The sequence below is a fragment of the Eretmochelys imbricata genome, chromosome 1 (assembly GCF_965152235.1).
Source record: "Eretmochelys imbricata isolate rEreImb1 chromosome 1, rEreImb1.hap1, whole genome shotgun sequence".
NCBI lineage: Eukaryota > Metazoa > Chordata > Testudines > Cheloniidae > Eretmochelys > Eretmochelys imbricata.
The window spans coordinates 267,977,438-267,997,888 of record NC_135572.1 but is presented as its reverse complement, the minus strand read 5'-3'; the positions used below and the strand labels follow the sequence as shown (position 1 = coordinate 267,997,888).

Sequence of the window (20,451 nt, the reverse complement as noted above, 5' to 3'; positions counted from 1 at the left end):
ATTAGCAAGAAAGCTGCTAATGCTTCCCCTGTTACTATCTACTTCTTGTCCTTCCGGTTCCCAACGTCCTGCTGCACCGCCTGGTACTGCACCACCTTGGCTTTCTGATTATACTTACTCCTCCCTGGATTTGGAGGTGGGATCATACACACTCATTACAGGAGGTCTCAGATTTCCCTTTCTGCTGGTTGAGGTCTTGGCACTGGCATTCTCACTGGACCAGGTCCAGGGATCGGATGCTTTGGGGTTGGTCTCTCATACCATATCAGATCCAGTAATGGCTTTTTTGGAATCCTCAGGGTGTCCCTCCAGACACTAGGTCCTCATCTCCTGCACCTGCTACTACTAAGTCTCTGTCCAGTCACTCTATCTAGTGCCCATCCCAGTACGCAGTAAGTGGTGGAACTTAAATCTCCAGAGTCTGGCCCATGTGGTAAGAAGGTTCAGCAGGCATCAGAACAGGTTGATACTGTGATGTCGTCACTGAACACTTCCTCACCTTCTCCTGATGAAGCCACTGTCTTTGAAATGTCCTCCCTGGTTCCTGACAATTATTAGATGTATGAGGATGCTCCTTGGTTAACTCCCCGGGAAATGGACTGTTCCTTTGAAGTTAAAAACATACTTTTAAATAGCAGAAAGCCATCCACCAAATGCACTTACTTCATGAATAAGGCCCTGAGAAAATCATGGCTTTTTAAAAAAAATTCATGGCAGTGTAATGGTAACATATAGAATTTTGTGGAATATGCACGACTGTCAAACTGCTGTGATTTTTCCAACAGCAGGGAGTTGGAAATGAGTATCCATGTGCACCAGTCTTGTGCTCTGTGTGGCTCCTACCATGCGGCAGCATTTGTGGGAGGGACTCAGGAGCTGGTTTATGTGACATGCAGTAGCCAGTGCCGCTGCTACCCAGAACACACTACAAGCCATACCAATTACAAGACTGGCTTGCATGAATGCCTACTTCTACCTCTCTGCTGTTGGAAAAATAGTGATATTGGACTAATTTAGCATTTTCTGCACAGTTCATGAAATTGGAATTTTCACAGGCCCCTGGTCATGAAATGGAAAAGATTCTCTGTGTGGTCCCAGTGGAAGGGTACCCCTCCCTTGCAGGCTTCCATATATTTTCTTCTGGATTATCTGCTTCACCTAACAGAAAAGAACTCTGTCAGTTCCCTGAGAGTTCAGTTGGTGGCTGTTTCTATACTCCGTTCTCCTATAGAAGGAAGATCTGTTTTTTCTAACCTTACTACTGTTAGATTCTTGAAAGGGTTGCACAGGCTCTTCCCATCTGTAAGAGATCCCACACCATCATAGGATCTAAAATTGGTTTTGTCAGCTTTAATGGGACCCACCCCCCCTTTAAGCCTATGACTAGTTGCTCTTTTTCTCATCTCACAATGAAGGTAGTGTTCCTGGTAGCTATTACTTTGGGTAGTAGCATAACAGAATTTCAGGCTTTAGTTGCTGATCCTCCATCTCCCATATGGTGTTCTATGAAGATAAGGTCTGCTTATATCTACATTTCTAACTAAAGTGGTGTTAGATTTTCACCTAAATCAGTCTATATACTTACCAACTTTTTTTTCAAAGCCTCACTCTCATAAAGATGAGGAAAAACTCCATACTTTGGACATCCACAGGGCATTAGCTTGTTATCTGGACAGGCCTAAGCAGTTTAGATTATTCATCTCCTTTGCTGACAGACGAAGGATCAACTCATTTCTCCTCTGAGAATTTCCTCCTGGATTTCTTCCTGCATTCTACTGTGCTATGATATCACTAAGGTTTCAACACCTGAGAGTGTTTCAGCACACTGCAAGCAGCATCAGCTTCTTTCTTAGCCATCAATGACATTTGCAAGGCTGCAACTAAGTCATCTGTTCATATCTTCACCAGTCATTATGCTGTCTCCCAAGCCTCAAAAGATGATGCTAGATTTGTGAGAGTTGTGTTGCAGTCCTTGTTCAGCTAGACTCCGATACCCTCCTTGATCTCATACTGTTTGTCAGTCACCTGGAATGGACATGTTCAAACACTTGAAGAAAAAAAATGATATACCTGTTCGGTAACTTTTTCTTCGAGTTAGGTTGCATGTGTCCATTCCATGACCACCCTCCTTTCCCCCTTCATCAGAGTCAAAAATATGGGCTGCTGGTGTGAAGGAACTTGGGGTGGGTCCACCCATTATACCTTTAGCTGGCACCACAAGCACGTGGAGGGCACATGCACTGCCCTAATGGGAAAAATCTCCCACATATTGAAGAACAACAGTTGCCAAACAGGTACATAACCGTTTTTTTCCTGGCAATGGGAAACTTATTGATTTCCATCAAGACACTTAAGAGCTCTAGATAAAGCTAACCTAGTTTTGGAGAAATGGGTGGGACAACTGGAAAAACAATAAAAGGTGCAAGATCCCAAGCATAGTGTGGGTTTCAATTGGCAAAGGCTCCTTTCACGCTATACAAATATTTGTGGTAGTGGAATTTGTTTTTTTAAAACCGGTTTCGCTAACACAGGTTTTCTTCTTAGGCCCTTGTCTGCACCAGGAAAACACTGTTCTTAACTTGTCAAAAACTGCTTTGTCTGTTTCCTCTCATTCCCACTTTTCTCAAGTGATGTTGAAAGCAGTTTTCTGCTGGTGTGGTCTAGTTCATCGTGCTGTTGTGAATTCGATGAGACAAGTTCAACACCTGGATAAAATTCAGGACAGTAACTTGGATTTACTCTTATCACCAGGACAGGTTTGGATTGAGGGTACTGGTAACTTGAGCCACTAAAATAAACTGATTTTTCTTATCTTTGATGTTTGCTGTTTTGCACTTTGGGAGGTTTCTGCTGGAAAAATATTTGTAATCAGATCATCGGAAGTATCTCTGATTTTTATGAACCCTTTGCGGGTTTATTTTGTTTTTAAATAGAGTATATGGTTCATATAAGGTGTATATATATTTTTCCTGAGATAGAAGGGACCAGAAACATGCAAGAGTTGGTTTTTCCTTCTCCATCTTCTCTTTCTTCCCACCAGTAACTGTACTACTGACAGTTAATCATGGAAGCCTGTAACTTTAGAAACTTAACTCTTCGTACTTTCCCAGTGAAATGGGGGAATGTTGATACGTACAATTTGAAGATACACTGACTATAGATTTTCTGAGTCTGTTTCTCTTTTAACTTATACCAGCGTTTGTAACTCCACTTATTTCAGTGGAGTTACTCATGAGTGTTATCAGTATAAGGAAAGAATTGAGTGCTTTATTTTAACCAGTAATAGAGTTAAGAATTATATTGAGTCAGTGTGATTGTTACTGGTTGGAAATTGTCTCAATATAATGGTAATATATGTAGTGCCAGCTGTGTGAATCTTCCCCTACACACACACACACAAACAAAGAAAGGAAAAATAAATAAATGCAATTTTTAAAAATTGTGTTCGCTGTCCCTGGCAAAGAGTAGATGTTGTTTTCTATCCCAAAGGTACAGTATTTCAGTAGCATATAAAAAACTCCTATATTGATGGATCTGCAAAACACTTTGGGATCCTTGTGGATGAAAGACAGTATATAACTCCTTCTTGGGTCCACAACTCTGTTCTCTGTGTATCTGTTTAACCAATGGCTTCCAGTGCTTTTTTTCTCTTTGGAGGCCTGATCTGAAGTCTGTTGAAACAAATGGAAAAATTCACATTGACTTCAGAGGGCTTTGGGTCAGATCCCAGATGCTTTCAATTTATAATGGTAGTTTTCTGACCCTTACTTTGCCTGCTGTTTTTTCTCCTCAGCCTGGCACCGTATCGAGGGTGGTTCCCTGTTATCTCCAGCCTCTGCTGCTCCAATTTTGTCTATTTTTATACGTTTAACAGTCTCAGAGCTCTCTGGGTCAAAGGCCAACATTCTACCACAGGAAAAGATTTGGTCCTGGGGTTTGTTGCAGGTAATGGAACCTATAAGGCATGATGACATAGTATGTCATAACATGAGATGCTGTGAAACGCCGATTTTTAACCGAATTACATAATGACCTCCTTGCTTTATGAAGCCCTTTGGAGGTCATGCTGGCTGGGTGTTTTGTATTTTGTATCTTATAGAGAACTGCTTTATATTATGGCTCTCTTTATTTGTCATGCATATTTACTCTAGATCTTCTACCACCCCACATTCTCTGGGGGTGTGGGTGTATATGTACACATACACTTATAAAATGATTTCTGTTGAATGCTCAGACAAAAAAAGTATCTGATATTGAGCCATTTTCTCTATGTAATGTACCCCTTACCATGGTACCTAAATGCCATTATCTTCCAGGACAGATCAAAGTGGGAGTAGATTTCCTACTGATATTAGGCTTCTTTGTTAAAGATTTTTGCAACTTTGTAATATTTTGAATGACTAAATCTTCTTTAACTAGGTGTTGAATCAGTAGCTTTTACCACCATCATTGAATCATGTGGAGTAGAACTTCCAGCAGATATCTAACGGGGGAGAGGTCTGTTTCCCACCCATCCCGCCTTCCTTTGCAGGCAACAAAACTAGACTGGAAGAGTTTTAACAAAACTTGTCTGGTTTCTAAAAATTCCCAGAGCTGTAAACAACATGGCTTCTCTTATAACTGAGTCTAGCTGGATGGTAACTAATAGATATACTTTTCAACATGTTGGGCCAAATTAATCCCTGAAGTAACCCCACTGAAGACTGGTCAAGCAAATTCTAAGACAAAGAAACCTTTAATTAGTTGTTGAAAAACCCGTTGTTTTGGCTTCTGTGGCCTCATTGGAGAAACTACAGAAATAATTTTAGTTAGAAGTTGTGTAGTTATCTTTGCTGTGTGTTGGGCTTTTTTTAAATTCCTGCTATGTAGTTTTCTATACTATGTGAATTACTACTGAGTTATTTTGTACATTGAAATTAAAGAAGGAAAAAGTGTAGAAAAACACCCATTTTTTGTGTTTTACTTTTGTTAAGATTTATTTTCTTCTCCTTGTGGGGTGCTTTTGTATTAGGTGTCGTGAACGTACTCTTGACCACTCCACTCTGGGTAGTGAACACACGACTGAAACTGCAGGGAGCAAAGTTTAGAAATGAAGATATTGTACCAACCAACTACAAAGGCATTGTAGGTAAGCACCTGCTGCAGTCATTTTTCTCAGTGAATTTCATATTTGTGAAAGATATTGGATTGATGGCTCTGAAGACCAAAGTCCCTTATCCACGGTAGCACAGGTCTCCCACCCTTCCTGTATGTGTGCACAGTGCCCATCTTTGATCCTGAAAAGGGGTCCACTTAAGGGAGGAGGGTTGTGCAGTCTTCCTGACCCATTCAGTTCTTGAACTTTTTTGTAGAAACTGACAAGGGAGCCAACTTTTGCCAGTTCTGGTTGTAGCTGTTAGGGGTGTGGACACTTATTCTGCTAGGCCCACAAACTGATTTCATGTAGGTTATTGATTAGCCAATGAGGTAACTGTGGCTTCCAGTCATCACTGAACTGGACTAAAGTTTGAACTGTCAGTCTAGAAATATAAGACTTTATTTACCATCTTTAATCTCCTGAACTATCCAGTCCTCCAAACTGTCTCCATTTTTTTTAATATGCCTCAGTGCTCTATTCCTGTATAGCTCCTGTATAGTAAATATTTTGTTGGTGGAGGTAGAATATACATCCCATGATTCCTTTGTTTTTTTTTTCTTGCTGCCTGAGAACTCCAGAGAGTGACCTTATGACCGTGACCCAGTGCTGCTGACTGACTAGCGATAGCCTCTCCATGAAGATCTTGTATATTTATTTTATTGCCCTGATCCATGCTTTTGAGTGGGGGAAGAAGTCAAATATTTAAACTTTGTGGTAGCCAGCTTCTCTAAACACAATTCTTTAATACAGAAATTTCAAACTTGAACCGTTTGAAACATAGGGAATTAATTTTGATGCTGTGTACCTTGTTTTTGTAAGTGAAAAATGTCTCATGTTTAAAATGAAAACCAAAGACGTTCAAGTTCCAATTCAGCTTCTTGATTTTAGTGTTAGCAGGTGGTGACTGGGAGATGACATTCTAAGGCAGCTTCCAGTTAAATGGAACAGAGGCAGAGGGAGGTTAACTTTATGATCAGCTATGCTGCCTGTTGTTAAAATGAAACATAACCAAATAAAGCTCTGAAGAGAGCCATTTTAGCTAGAAGAATCTCATGGTGACATTGGGCCTCTGTAAAAGGGGAACATCTACACAAGGAGGTAAATATAAGCTGTATGACTAGTGCCGGTTTGACCAAGAAACACCTCTGCCCCCCTCTCTGTCCATCATTGTTCCTGAATTTGTTCATTAGTTTAAAAGGCAAAAGTAGAAGTGTATCACAGGGAGCAGTGGGACCAGGCTGCTGAGATGACCCATACACAATGGACGATGATATTAAAAATGTAGAATTAATCATACCCTTTGCAATCAAAATGTCACTCTGTATGTTAAGAATTCCTGTTGCTTCTCTCTTCTTTCCACATCAGATGCCTTTCATCAGATAATACGGGATGAAGGAATCTTGGCTTTGTGGAATGGTACTTTCCCCTCCTTGCTGCTGGTCTTCAATCCTGCCATACAGTTCATGTTCTATGAAGGGTTTAAACGAAAGCTTTTGAAGACACGACTGCAGGTGAGAGTAATAGATTTCTGAGATCAGAAGAAACTGTTATGATTATCTAGTGCAGCGATTCTCCAACTGTGGGTTGGGACCCCAGAGTGGGTCGTGACCCTGTTTTAATGGGGTTGCCAGTGCTGGCGTTAGATTTGCTGGGGCTCGGGTCTAAAGCCAAAATCTGAGCCCCATCCCCAAGGGCTGAAGCCCTCAAGCTTCGGCGCCCCCCAGGATGGCAGGGCTTGGGCTTTCACTTTGGCCCCCCAGCCTGGGGTGGTGGGGCTTGGGCTTCAGTCCCCCTTCCCGGGGTCGTGTAGTAATTTTTGTTGTCAGAAGGGGGTCAGGGTGCAATGAAGTTTGAGAAACCCTGATCTAGTGTGACCTCCTGCATAGTACAGACCATACAACCTCAACTGATAGCTTCTTGATGAAGCCCATAACTTCTGTTTGAATTATAGTTTATCTTTTAGAGAGAGCTTCATTCCTGATTTCAAATGATGGAGAATCAACTGCATCCCTAAGGAAGTTGTTCCAGTGATTCATTCCCCTCAGTTTAAAAAAAAAAAAAAATTAATTCTTGTTTCTAGTCTGAATGTGTCCTGCTTTAGCTTCCAACTATTGATCTTAGTATGCCTTCTTCTGCTAGATTTAAATTCTGTCTGTTATCAGAAATCTTTTCCCTATGTGGGTACTTGTAGACCGTAATCAAGTCACGTCTTACTTTGTGTCACAGTTCAGGGCAACTGCACCTGTATTCCCCCTCTGTGGGCCATGAAGGGCACCCTCTATTAGGATCCCGGTTCCCCAGCCATCACCTCTTTTGGGTGGAGACCCATGTTTCTCTCCCTCCTGACCAGGGATTTTCCAGGCCGCACGGTTCCCTGCCTATAGTTTGAGTTTCCCAGCAAGTCAGACTGCCTAAGCAGGCCTGCTTTGCTTTCTCGCCAGAGGCTATAAGCAGCAGAATTGCCCAAAGTCATAGTGTACCACACAGCTTCTCCTAAGCAAGCACATTTATTCTTAAGGTGAAAGCATTATAGAGAAAACAAATTAAAAACAATAGAAGAACATACATATGCTAATAAGCTTACCAGAGAGAACCTCAGTTCCAACAAGGGGTCTGGCAAGTGATCAGGCCTTCATATCTCACCAAGGGGTTTTCTGTGGTGACGTGTTCATAACAGCTGTTAGTTCAGAACAACAATCCCCATGAATCTGTGAATCATTCCTTTATACAGTTTGGACCTCCGATATTGTCCTCAAGTAACAGATAATCAGCAGATAATGGTCCTTCCTCATGGTGAAACTTCAAAAGGATGAGTTCTTGCATAACCCTTGTGTGTGTATATAGGCAAACAAATTGTTTGTGTGTATATATACATATACACACGCACACACACACTATATATATATATCAGACTCTTAAGGCCGAAGTGACTGAACTGGAGGAGCTAAGGGAGACAGAGAGGTACATAGAGGAGACTTTCAGGGACACAGTAGAGTGGTCTCACCCCAGTTTGACAGCCTCTGTGCTGGATGATGGAGGATGAAAGTCTCAGATAAGGAGAGCTTCAGGCTAGAGTGGAGGGAAACCATCCCATAGTTGGGGACTTTCAGATGACGTGCTAAAGGAGCACTCAAGGAAGAGAAGGCCATTGTGGAGAAACTAAATAAATCTTTGCATAGGTCTTCACTGCAGAGGATGTGGGGGAGATCCACACACCTGAGCCATTCTTTTTAGGTGACAGATTTGAGGAAACTGTCCCATATTGAGGTGTCAGTAGAGGTGGTTTTGGAACAAATTAATGAATAGTAATAAGCCACCAAGACCAGATGATATTCATCTAAAAGTTCTGAAAGAACTCAAATGTGAAATTGCAGAACTACGAACTCTGGTATGTAACCTATTGCTTAAATCAGCCTGTGTACCAGATCACTGGAGGGTAGGTAATGTAATGCCTATTTTTTAAAAAAGGCTCGAGATTATTCTGGCAATTACAGGCCAGTAAGACTAACTTCAGTATCTAGCAAATTGGTTGAAACTACAGTAAAAAACAGAATTGTCAAGACACATATATGAACATGATATGTTGCGGAATAGTCAACATGGCTTTTGTAAAGGGAAAAATCATGTCTCACCAATCTGTGAGAATTCTTTGAGGGAGTCAGCAAGCATGTGGACAAAGGTGATCCAGTTGATATAGTGTACTTGGACTTTCAGAAAGTCTTTGACAGGGTCCCACACCAAAGGCTCTTAAGCAAAGTAAGCAGTCGTGGGCCAAGAGGGAAGGTCCTCTCATGGTTCAGTACTGGTTAAAAGACAGGAAACAAGGGGTAGGAAGAAATGATCAGTTTTTACAGCAGAGAGGAGTAACTACCAGGGTCCCTGTAGTGAGGGGGATTGGCTGCCCTCAGACCCGGAGGGGGAGGGGGCCTTCACTTTGCATCCTTGTGGGTGGAGCCATGCCATGCTCAACCCTCCCGCCGGAAGTTCAGAGGGCAGGACTGGAAGTACAAAAGGCAGGCCGGAGAACTCAGTTGCGGCCCAGCTGCTGGAGGAGCCAGATGCCTCCTGTGAGCTCCCGAGCTGGAGGCTGCCACAGACCCCGAGGAAGCTGAGGACTAGCCAGGACCATTTTCAGACCTGTACAGAGAGGAGCTCCAAGCCCTGACAGAGGCCCTCTTCCTGGACAACCCTCTACAGAGCCAGGTGCGCCCTGAGGGGGAGTTAGGAAGTGGCCCAGGGGTAGCCGACTCCTGTCTGGCTGCAACACTGCCAGTGAGTGAGTCAGCGTATTGCGGTCAGGATATCTGCTGACCCAGTGGCAGACTGCTCTGCCACTGCTAGGGCCCTGGGCCAGAACGCAGTGGAGTGGGTGGGCCTGTGTCCCCCCTGCCACCCCAATCCGTGGGTGGCAGTCTCCCCCTCTCTTAGGCAAGAAGCCTGCGCTTGTTTGCACTCCGCTAGAGTTAGGAGGCCTGGTTGTTTTGCGGCTCAGCCTGAGTGCAGGCCTAAGCTCTCAGACTCTTTGTTGCCCCGCCCTGACCAGGAACTGGGCTCTGTAACTGTGTTTGTCATTCGGCCCTGATCACGGACCTGCACTGAGGTCTCCCATTGCCCCGCTGATCCCCACTCCAGGCGACCTCCCAGAGACATAGTGAGGTGGATTGGCCACCCACAGACCCGAATGGTGAGGGGCCATTCCCCCCAATGGACTACAGTCCCCAAAGGATCTGTACTGAGACCTTTGCTGTTAAACATCCATAAATGATCTGGAAAAAGGGGTAAACAGTGAAGTGGCAAAATTTGCAAACTATGAAATTACTCAAGGTACTTAAGTCCAAAACTGACTGTGATGACTTACAACGGGATCTCACTTGACTAAATGACAAAATGGCAGATGAAATTCAGTGTTAAGTGCAAAGTAATGCACATTGGAAAACATACTCCCAACTGTACCTACAAAATGATGGGGTCTATATTAGCTGTTATCACTCCTGAAAGAGATCTCAGTGTCATTGTGGATAGTTCTTTGGAAACATCCGCTCAGTACGCAGCAGTGGTCAAAAAAAGCTAACAATGTTAGGAACTGTTAGGAAAGGGATAGATAATAAAACAGAAAATATCATAATGCCACTGTATAAATCCATGGTACACCCACACTTCGAATACTGTGTGTAGTTTTCATCTCATCTCAAAAAGGTATATTAGAATTGGAAAAAGTATAGAAACAGGCAACAAAAATGATTAAGGGTATGGAACAGCTTCCATATGAGGAGAGATTAAAGAGTGTGACTTTTCAGCTTGGAAAAGAGAGGACTAGGAGAGGACATGATAGAGGTCTATAAAATCATGAAGGGTGTAGAGAAAATAAGTAGGGAAGTGTTATCCACCTCTTCACATGACACAAGAACATAGGGGGTCACCCAATTAAATTAATAGGCAGCAGGTTTAAAACAAACGAAAGGAAGTACTGTACTTTTTCACACAAAGCACAGTCAGTCTGTGGAATTGCATGCCATGGGATGTTTTGAACACCAAAAATATAATATATATATACCCCATGCTCCAGGTGTCCCTAAACCTCCAACTTGCCAGAAGCATCTGGCACTGTCCAGTAAGAGAGGATACTGCGGTAGATGGATCATTAGTCTGACTTACCATGGTCATTCTTATGTTCTCATGTGTTCACCTTTCCCAGAAATTTCCTGGGAAACCCACTTAATTTTAAAAGTTCACTTATCTGACACTTGTGTAAAAGAGACTTTTGAAGCTCATAACAATTTCTAACGTTTACATTAGTCATGTCTCTCCCTTTAGAGATGTTAATACAAATTCCACAACATTACATAAACATTTGTATTTTTAATAGAATGAACTCATAAGATATTTAAACTTAATTTAATAAGGTTTAGCTTTTTTCAGTATGGTTTGTCCAGGATATCACTGGAAATTGCCATATCTGTCATACCCTTCTCTTGGATAAATTAAATATATCGAGCTTCTTAAATCTTTCTATGAGGCATATATTCTAGACTTCAAATCATTCTTGTAGCTTTTTTCTGAACCCTTTTCAATTTTTTAACATCCTTTTTGAAGTGTGGACACCAGAAGTGGACAGAGTATTCCAGGAATGGTCTCGCCAATGCTGTATATGATGCCACCTTTCTACTCCTACTTGCTATTCCCCTACTTATGCATCTAAGGATCGTATTTGCCCTCTTAGTGACAACATTGCCCTGGGAGCTCATGTTCATTTGGTTATCTACAGTTACATCTAAGCCCTTTTCACTGTCACTACATTCTAGGATACTGTCTCGCATCTTGTAAGTGCAACCTACATTTGTCATTCTTAGATATCTGTCCTTGCATTTTAGGACTGACAAGGTGGGTGGGATAATATTTTTTATTGGATTAAGTTCTGTTGGTGAAAGAGACAAATGTTTAAGCTTTCCAGAGATCTTCTTCAGGTCTGGAAAAGATAACCGTGTCATAGATAAATACAAGATGGGACAGATGAAGTGTAAGAGGTTAACACATGTTGCAAGAAACCACTTAAAATGAAGTGGGCAATTAGCACCTCTGCAGTCATAGAACAGAGGAGAGTTAGTAGATTACAAATGGTTGTAGACTACAAATTGTTGTAATGAACCATAAAATTAGACTCTGCTGAAACCATGAGTTTTACTGTCTAGCAGAGTTATGAATTTAAATTCCTGTGCTTGTCTTTTGAAGGTGTTGTGCAGGTTTCCTTTGAGGACAAGGACTGATAGGTTAGATACAGAGTGATCACTCTGTGAAAAATGTTCGCCCATAGGTGATAGGTTTTTTTTGGCTGTTATCATTTTTTTATGTGAGTTCATTCAACAGCATAGTGATTATATGGTTTCACCAACGTAGTTGTTGCTGGTACATCAAATGTGAAGCCCAAAAACTTATCTGTTTCACCAACAGAGAGGTTGGTCCAATAAAAGATAATATCTCACCAACCTTGTCTATTTCATATTTTGGGACCAACATGGCTACAACACTGCAACCTTGCATTTTAATATAGCCAAATGCATGTTGTTCACATGAGCCTATCTTACTAAGCAATCCAGACTCAACTGCATGACTCACCTATTTCCATCATTATTTACTACTACACCGATTTTGTGTCATCTGCAAATTTTACCAGCATTGATTTTATATTTCCTTCCAGATCATTGACAGAGATACTGAATAGCATTGAACCAAGAACAGATTCCCCCAAGGCCCCACTAGAAATCCCCCTAGGAGGATGATTCCCCATTTGCAATTACTTTTTATGACCTATTTAATTCATTTAATATAGGCTACATTGATTTTTGTATAGAGCTAATTTTTTATCAGAATGTCATCCAGGACTAAATCAGTGCCTTACGGAAGTCCAAGTATATTATGTCAACACAATTATCTTTTATCAACCAAACTTGTAAGCTCATCAAAAAACAGTACCAAGTTTGTTTGACAAGACCTATTTTCCATAAAACCCTGTTGATTGGCATTCACTTTGCTTCCTTTTTTAAATTATCTACAGATCGTATCCCATATCAACCTTCCCACCTTTTGCCTGGGAGTGATGTCAGACTATCCAGCCTATACCTGGGTCATCACATTTACTCTTTTTTTAAATATTGGCAGAACATTTCCTTTTTCCCAGTTCTCTGGAGCTTCCCCAGTATTCCAAGATTTGTTAAAAATCAACATCAGTGGTTCAGATCCAACATTAGTGGTCTTTGGTCCAATTCTTTTAATACCCTTAGATACAAATTATCTGGTCCTTCCAGTTTTAAAATGCTTAACTTTAATAGTTGTGCTTTAAAATTTTCCATAGATATTGATGGAATAGAAAGTATTTCCTTATCTCTGTAAGATATGAATACATCAGCCTGCTTCATTCCAAATACAGAACAGAAATATTTATTGATTACTTCTGCCTTTTCTGCATTACTATTGACAATTTTACCATCCTTATCTATTATTGCAGTGGTTCTCAATCTTTTGTACTGCTGACCTCTTTCACACAGCAAGCCTCTGAGTGTGACCCCTCCTTATAAATTAAAAACACTTTTTAATGTATATAACACCATTATAAATGTGGGAGCAAAGCGGGGCTTGGGGTAGAGGCTGACAGCTCACAACCCCCCATGTAATAATCTCGTGACCCCCGAGGGGTCCCGACCCCCAGTTTGAGAACCCCTGCACTATTGGATCTATACCATTGTTAGGATTTTATTTGTTCCTGAAAAATTTAAAGAATTCCTTATTGTCCTTAATCCTACTGACCATAATTTTTTTTTTTACCTTTATTTTCCCTTGTCAACTATCTGCATTTCCTAACTGCTGATTTATACTCATTGCTATCCACTTCCCCATTTTTCCATTTGTTATAGGTATTCTTTTTTATTTTGATACTTTCATTTACTCTTTTTACTAGGATTTCTTTTCACACAAGAAGCCTTCTTATGTGTGTGATGGGATCCCCAGGGTGCAGCCTGGGACTGTGGGACCGCTGTGCCCCCTTAACTCTCCAGCCTGATCTGTCTCTCACAATGCTTTGCTAGTGCCTCCAGGCACCATTATCACTCAGCACAACCGCATATGCAGCCCCACACCCAGCTAGATTGCATGAGTGCTCCCAGAGCCACTCATGAATCACACAAAGAAAGGCACCAGCCAGAGCCCCCCAGCTCCCAGCTTTGTACCTCAGGAATATACCGTCTTGCACTGTTTACGATGAGCAGTGCAAATTTATTAATTGGTTCCCCACTTCATCAATGGAAAGTGGATATACACTAGCCTTTGCAAACCTGAGCAGATTTACCACACGCTTCAGGCAAACTCACAGGTAAAGATAAACAGTTAAACCAATTTATTGACTACAAAAGATAGATTTTAAGTGATAGGCAAAAAGTCAGAGTTAGTTACCCAAAGAAAAGAAAATATAAGCACGTAGTCTAAACTCTCAACCCTATTAGACTGGGCAACATCTAGATTGTAGTTTTTCTGACCCCTGGATACTGCAGTCCTTAGTATACAGGTTTGTCCTTTAAACCTGGGCCAGTCTCCTCTGTTGGAGTGTCCAGTCTTCTGAGTCTCTTTGTTGCTTGCAGCATAGATGGGAGCAGGAGAAAGGCAAAGCATGTGGCCAATGTGTTCTGTTTTATACCCTTAGTCCATGTACTTGGAGAATACAAGTCCAGGCATGTCTGGTGAGCATTGCTGAGTCACAAGGTGAAGCAATACCCCGGTGTGTCTCCTGTCATTGAATTGTAACTCCTCTGCTGGAAAATGGCTGGTGATATCTGTTCAGCATCTGTTGGTTACCTCTTTTCTTATCATTGTCTCCTTTGAGCTAGTATCTAGGTGCTTCCCAAACCCACAGCATATTTTAGTGAAAACCATATAACACAATTCTTATAATTTCATATGCATTGATGATATACATATTTAGATAGAACAATGGCTTCCAGCAGATCATAACCTTTTCCCTGATACCATACATGGCATGCTTTATATGCAAGATCACAATTATATATAAAGGAGATATATGGGGATTACAGAACGCTCCAGCAAAGTATAGACTGTCACAATGTGATTGGAGATTTGTGGGTTTCCTAGGCATTTAAAAAAGCATTCTTCAATAACTCTCCATTATCACTTTTATTTTTATGTTTAAATGTTTCCTCCCACTCAAGTTTTTCTCATGGTTTTTTTTTTTTTTTTGGCACTGGGAATTTGTTCATTTTTAAAGCACCAAGTACATATATATTACTGGTCAGGACTACATTCTGTTTGCACACAACAAATAAAATTAGTGTTTGATCACTTCCATCTGAGCAACCATCAGTTTTTAGTTCAATGATCAGTTCATTTTTATTGGTTAGACTGAAGTCCAATAGTGCAACCAACTTGGGGTAATTCTATATGTTTGATGCACTGTTTTTTTGGTGCTAGAAAGTTACCATCTATAATTTTTAGAACTCAAGGATGCTTTACTAATGGCAGCATGAGACCTCTAACATATGTTTCCATGATGGAAATAACCCTTGATAACTCAGTGTTTCTAGACATTAAGGCCTGGCTTGACAAAGCTCTGGCTGGGATGATTTAGTTGGTGTTGGTCCTGCTTTGAGCAGGGGGTTGGACTAGATGACCTCCTGAGGTCTCTTCCAACCCTAATACTCGAGGATTACAGATAGATGTTTATGGATCTGCTCATCCTATACCCTTATCTGCTTTAATGGCCTGTAACAGACCTCCACCAGTACCTCATCTTGTGATTCATCAGACCATTGAACCATAAGCAGTTCAGATCCTGTTCCTCTCAATTGTCCATAACTTTAAAGCTCGTAATGGTATCTTTCATGCAGAGTGCCATCCCCCTCCCCTTCTACCCACTCTTTTTGCTAAATAGGGTGTATCCAGTGTCTTTAAAACATTCCAGTCATGTGGCTCCTCCCACTGGGTTTCAGTAATAGCAATTATATGAAAGGAGAAATGAGATATGCAAGAGGTTGTTGTAAATCCTCTCTCTAACTGTGCAGATTTATTTATAGTTTTGACCCTGAAACAGGAGAAGTGTCAGAAATTCCATGAAGTCCACTAGGGGTTTTGCTATTGATTTTATGTGGAAAGCTCTCAGACGTTATGGTGATAGGTATAAAACTGTAACATCTGATCTGTTTCTTCATGCAAGTAATATTTTCCTTACACTGTTGAACAGCTTACCTCTTTGGATGCATTCGTCATTGGTGCAGTAGCTAAGGCAGTTGCCACCACCATCACCTACCCCATGCAGACAGTACAATCAATTTTGCGGGTGAGTATTAGTTATACTGAAAATAGGTCCATCTAATTCCAGGCGAAGGCAGCTCTGCCTCTGGAGGCCACTACTGTACAACCCAAGACCTCTCTATTCAAGAGTCCTTGCTGGACGGACTTCTCTTATCTTGCTGATTGTGTTGAAGGTCATTGGCAGGTCTTACCATTTGTAAGGGCCTAGACTTGGGCTTTTTTGTTGCCTTGCCAAAGGAGCCTGCCGGAACTTCAGTAGGGATAGGGAAGTCTCATAAGCAGGTAATAGTAATTACAATATAGCACATTTATACAGTGTCTTCCACAAAAACTCTTGAGGCACCTTTCAATTTAAAGGCTGCATAAAATGTGGATTCTGAATATAAATAGAAAATAGGTTCCATAAACACAGAAAATAAAATTTAAAGACTAAATACTAAAGACCAAGTGATGGAAGGTAAACTAAAAAAGTAAATAATATACATAAGGTTTGCTTTATTTAGTCAAACCACTACTTGCTTTCAGTGGTGGCCAATATTTGACGCATCAGAGGAAAGTGAACTCACATATAATGCACCTAGCTTAAGGGTGGCCAGCCTGAGCCTGAGAAGGAGCCAGAATTTACCAATGTACATTGCCAAAGAGCCACAGTAATACATCAGCAGCCCTCCCCCAGCGCCTCCCACCCACCGGCAGCCCCGCTGATCAATGCTTCCCCCTCCTTCCCCGCACCTCCTGATAAGCTGTTTCGTGACGTGCAAGAGGCTCAAGAGAGGGAGGAGCAAGGGCCTAGCAGGCTTAGGGGAGGGAGTGGGGAGGGGTGGAGTGGGGGCAGGGCCAATAGTTGAGTCACAGGTCGGCCACCCCTGATCTAGCCAATTGCCCAGTGCTGTACTCTAATTAGAGTGGTGAGGGAATCGCTCAGTCCTGATCCTTGGAAGCAGTCAATACATCCTGCAGCATGTAATATGAATACCTTTATTTTAGCTTGGGTAGCTATACATGTTGACATTGGTGTAGTATTACAATAGAGATAAAATTTTTAGTAACTATTCAAAGTCATATCTGCTTACTTTAATACTAAGTACTTAGCACTGTAGAGCCAAGTGTGGTAGAATTAGTTGGATGTTTGCATGGAGCATGGATCATCAATAACACTCTGTGTTTGTCACGGAGGTAATGGAAGTCACGGATTCCGTGACTTCCTGTGACCTCTGTGACTTCTGCAGCAGCCAGTGTGGCTGACTCTAGGACCGCCCAAGCAGCTGGACCTGGAGCCACTCGGGCGGCCCTTGGGACAGCTACACGAGCCACTGCTGGAGTGGTTTTGCAGCCAGCCCCTCGGGCAGCCTCACAGCCAGCCGTACCAACCGATGGCCTGGGCAGCTGGCCCCAGAGACCACCCGAGCAGCAGCCGATGCAGCTGGCCCTGAGGACCGCCTGAGCAGCAGTCCCGGGGCAGCGGGAGTAGCCGTTGTGATTCCGGGGCGGCCGGAGCAGTGGGGCTCCTCTCTTCCCTCCCTCCCTACCCCCCAGCCGTGGCCAGAGCAGCAGTAAGCCCCGCCCCCCCCCCAGGCTCCCTCCCCCTGGCACCTGGTGCCATGGGGTCCCCTGGGGCTCTCCCCCTGCAGCTGGTGTTCCGGGCTCCCGTCCCCCCACAGCGCCCCCTCCCCCCGAAAGAAAGATTCAATCAGAGGTATTTATGGTATAAATCATGGACCGGTAATGGGCTGTGACCTGTCCATGACTTTTACTAATAATACCCGTGATTAAATCTTAGCCTTAATCATCAGTACAGTTGTAAATGAGGTTCCAGTTCTAGCACTAAATTCTGCCCTTGCTTACACCTGTGTAATTGCACTGAAGTTAATGGCTTTGCATAAAGTGAATCTTTAACTCAGTGATGCACAAGCCAGAAAGAACTCGGCTTGAATTTCGGATCCCAGATTGATTTTTGCAGGACTGGTGATTAGAAAAATAATCTTGAAAATGGGAATTGTTTTACAGGGAGTCAATGAAACATAATAGCATTGTGTATTTCTGTGTTTATGACTGGAGTGGAACTGGAGTTTAAAATCAATAAGATTTCACCTGTAGCAAACAATGTTTTAATGCTAGAGGTATGATATCAAATAAACTAGGTCAGTAAAAGCTTTGGCCACACTCTTCTGCACTGATTGCAACCTTTTGACAGCACAAGCTGGAAGACATGAAAATAGTTGTAGGATAATCAATCCTAGAAGTTACCTTAGAATTTAGTAGCCTCTCCGCATTTTACCTGTTCATTAGGGTTCTTGGTCTGTCAGTGAGGTTTATGGTTAGAAGGAAATAATCCCAATAAATTGTTAACACTGTTTCTTTCCTTTCCCTTTCAGTTTGGACGTCACAGATTGAACCCCGAAAACCGGACACTAGGCAGTCTTAAGAATGTTCTCTATCTTCTTCGACAGAGAGTAAGGTGAGCTTTCTAGTTACTGTCTTAATGACGCATATACTCCCACAAAAGAGTGGGCTTTTAACATATTGGCAGTTAATATTGCTGGGCCTGACCATTATTTATTTTCACCCACTTGACCTAGTAACCCAGTTCCACTTGTCAACTATTGCAAAACAGGGATGGGAGAGCAAGTAACACTTTCAAATTAAATATCTGCATGTTGTTCAGAGTGAGGTGATTATATAGATAGCAACTTAGCCTCTCCTCTGGAAAAGAGTTAAGTTTCCTGCATAGAATGCTCACCCTTCTCTATTGAGCCCATATGTTTAAAATCTAAGTAGCTGAGCAGACTGGGAATAGGATAAGGAATCCTAATTCTGTGTCTGTAATTTAACTTCTAACTTTAATTAATAATAGGTCAGTGCTGCTCTAAGGCTGTTAGTTAGTTGGCCAATAAGTCTGACAGGCAAGTGTTTGCATCGTAACTGGCTTCTTTGCTGACAATCTCTGCATAGAGGCCAAAAGTTGACTATGCCACGGAAACTGACTTACTCTCCTCAACAAAATATGAAGTATTCTGGTGGGGTAAAGCGTGTGAGAAACTTGTTCGGTTTCCCATGTTTTGTCACTCTTCTAGGGATAGAGGAAGAGCTTCAGCATGCAGAACTGTCAGTGCAGGCAGCATTTCTCATTAGTGCTGTAATTTGCTTAGAGAAAACTTCACATTTGTCAAACCTGTTTCTTCTTAGGCGTTTTGGATTGGTGGGACTCTACAAAGGCCTTGAAGCAAAGCTCCTGCAGACCGTCCTCACTGCCGCACTCATGTTCCTAGTCTATGAAAAACTGACTGCTGCTACCTTCACAGTCATGGGATTAAAGCATTCACAGAAGCACTGAGAAAGTGATCTGTGCAGCACAATGAGCATGGAAATAAACTGGGGGTCTGGAGAGGGAGGTCCAATATCTGAGGAAAGGCTGGGTAGCAAAGAATTCTCTCTCTAAGGTCACCTTCTTCTCCATTAGTTTCCATTCTTATTGTCTCTGTCTCGGAAGCTGCGTGAGGAGAAGTTTAGAGTGAAGTCCAGTAGGATTTGCTGCCAGCTGTCTTTGTGGTGGCTTGTTCACTGTATTGACATTTTGCGACCCAATTGTGTTAAGAAATTAAATGGAAAAGATTATTTTAGCACCTGAAATTAAGATTTGTTAATTACTGGAGTGGTTTGGTTGGCTCTTTTAGGGGGAGGGAGTACTTTTACTGCACTTAATTTGCCTTTTTTTTCAACTTGCCCTCAGCCATTCTCCTCCCTGTACTAGCTATCAGTAGCTCCCTGTCAGGTGTTCATCTCACCTGGTATTTGGTTCATTAAAATAGTTCATGCAGAACCGGGTTTCTGGCATAGTTTCCATTTAATTTCTGATATTTTTTTTCTGGTGGAGCATGACTGGATGTTATTCCAAATATCTATCAGAAGATGAGACTTGTGAGAAACTAGAATGCTCATTTCCAAGGGCTGAGTGTGCTGTCCCTCGGAACCACCCTCCCGCCGCCAGTGAACTTGGAACTAGATTGGCCAGTAACTGAATATAGGGATTTCCATACTGCAGCAGGCATGTATTCTGTCTAGTCTGGTACTCTAACTCCTTCCCTCCTGAAACTAATTGTTGGTTCATTTAATCCAGTACTGTGCCTCAAACAGGGACCAACGCCACGTATCTCAGAGAGGAGAGTAAGTCCCTTCTATAGCACAACTAATTGTAAGTGTTGTTTTTCTTCCTGGCCTCTGGAGGTGGTCAGTTTGTGCCATGAAGCATGAGATGAGATAATTGTTGTCCCAGCTAGTGTAACTGCACGTGCTCTTCTTACTTATTTTTGTTGTTGTATAGTCTTAGTTCATGAAATTCTGTTAAGTCCCATTATAGCCTTTGCCATGCTTGCAGCAGTACCATTTTAACATGTGATCTCATAATCCAGGTAGAATCATGCTGGGTCAGTAGCTGAATAGCAAAGACTTCTGGGGAAAAGTCAGGTACTGCAGGAAGTAGCATTTAGTAAATGGCACTTTTT

The 20,451-nt window shown here is 42.1% G+C and overlaps 1 protein-coding gene across 4 annotated transcripts in view; it reads left to right on the top strand.

The window, feature by feature from the left end:
• SLC25A17 (solute carrier family 25 member 17) overlaps positions 1–19,774 on the top strand; it is a 51,566-nt gene extending 31,792 nt beyond the window's left edge. For 2 of the 4 annotated variants that reach the window (XM_077830448.1, XM_077830476.1), the window contains 6 exons: positions 3,794–3,945; positions 5,012–5,128; positions 6,503–6,648; positions 15,879–15,974; positions 18,325–18,407; positions 19,136–19,774. In XM_077830448.1, the coding sequence (XP_077686574.1) occupies positions 3,794–3,945; positions 5,012–5,128; positions 6,503–6,648; positions 15,879–15,974; positions 18,325–18,407; positions 19,136–19,283 (742 nt within the window). In that variant the 3' untranslated portion in view covers positions 19,284–19,774. The remainder of the gene's footprint in view (positions 1–3,793; positions 3,946–5,011; positions 5,129–6,502; positions 6,649–15,878; positions 15,975–18,324; positions 18,408–19,135) is intronic. The other 2 variants (XM_077830459.1, XM_077830468.1) reach the window with 2 other exon arrangements.
• Positions 19,775–20,451: the final 677 nt, after the last annotated feature.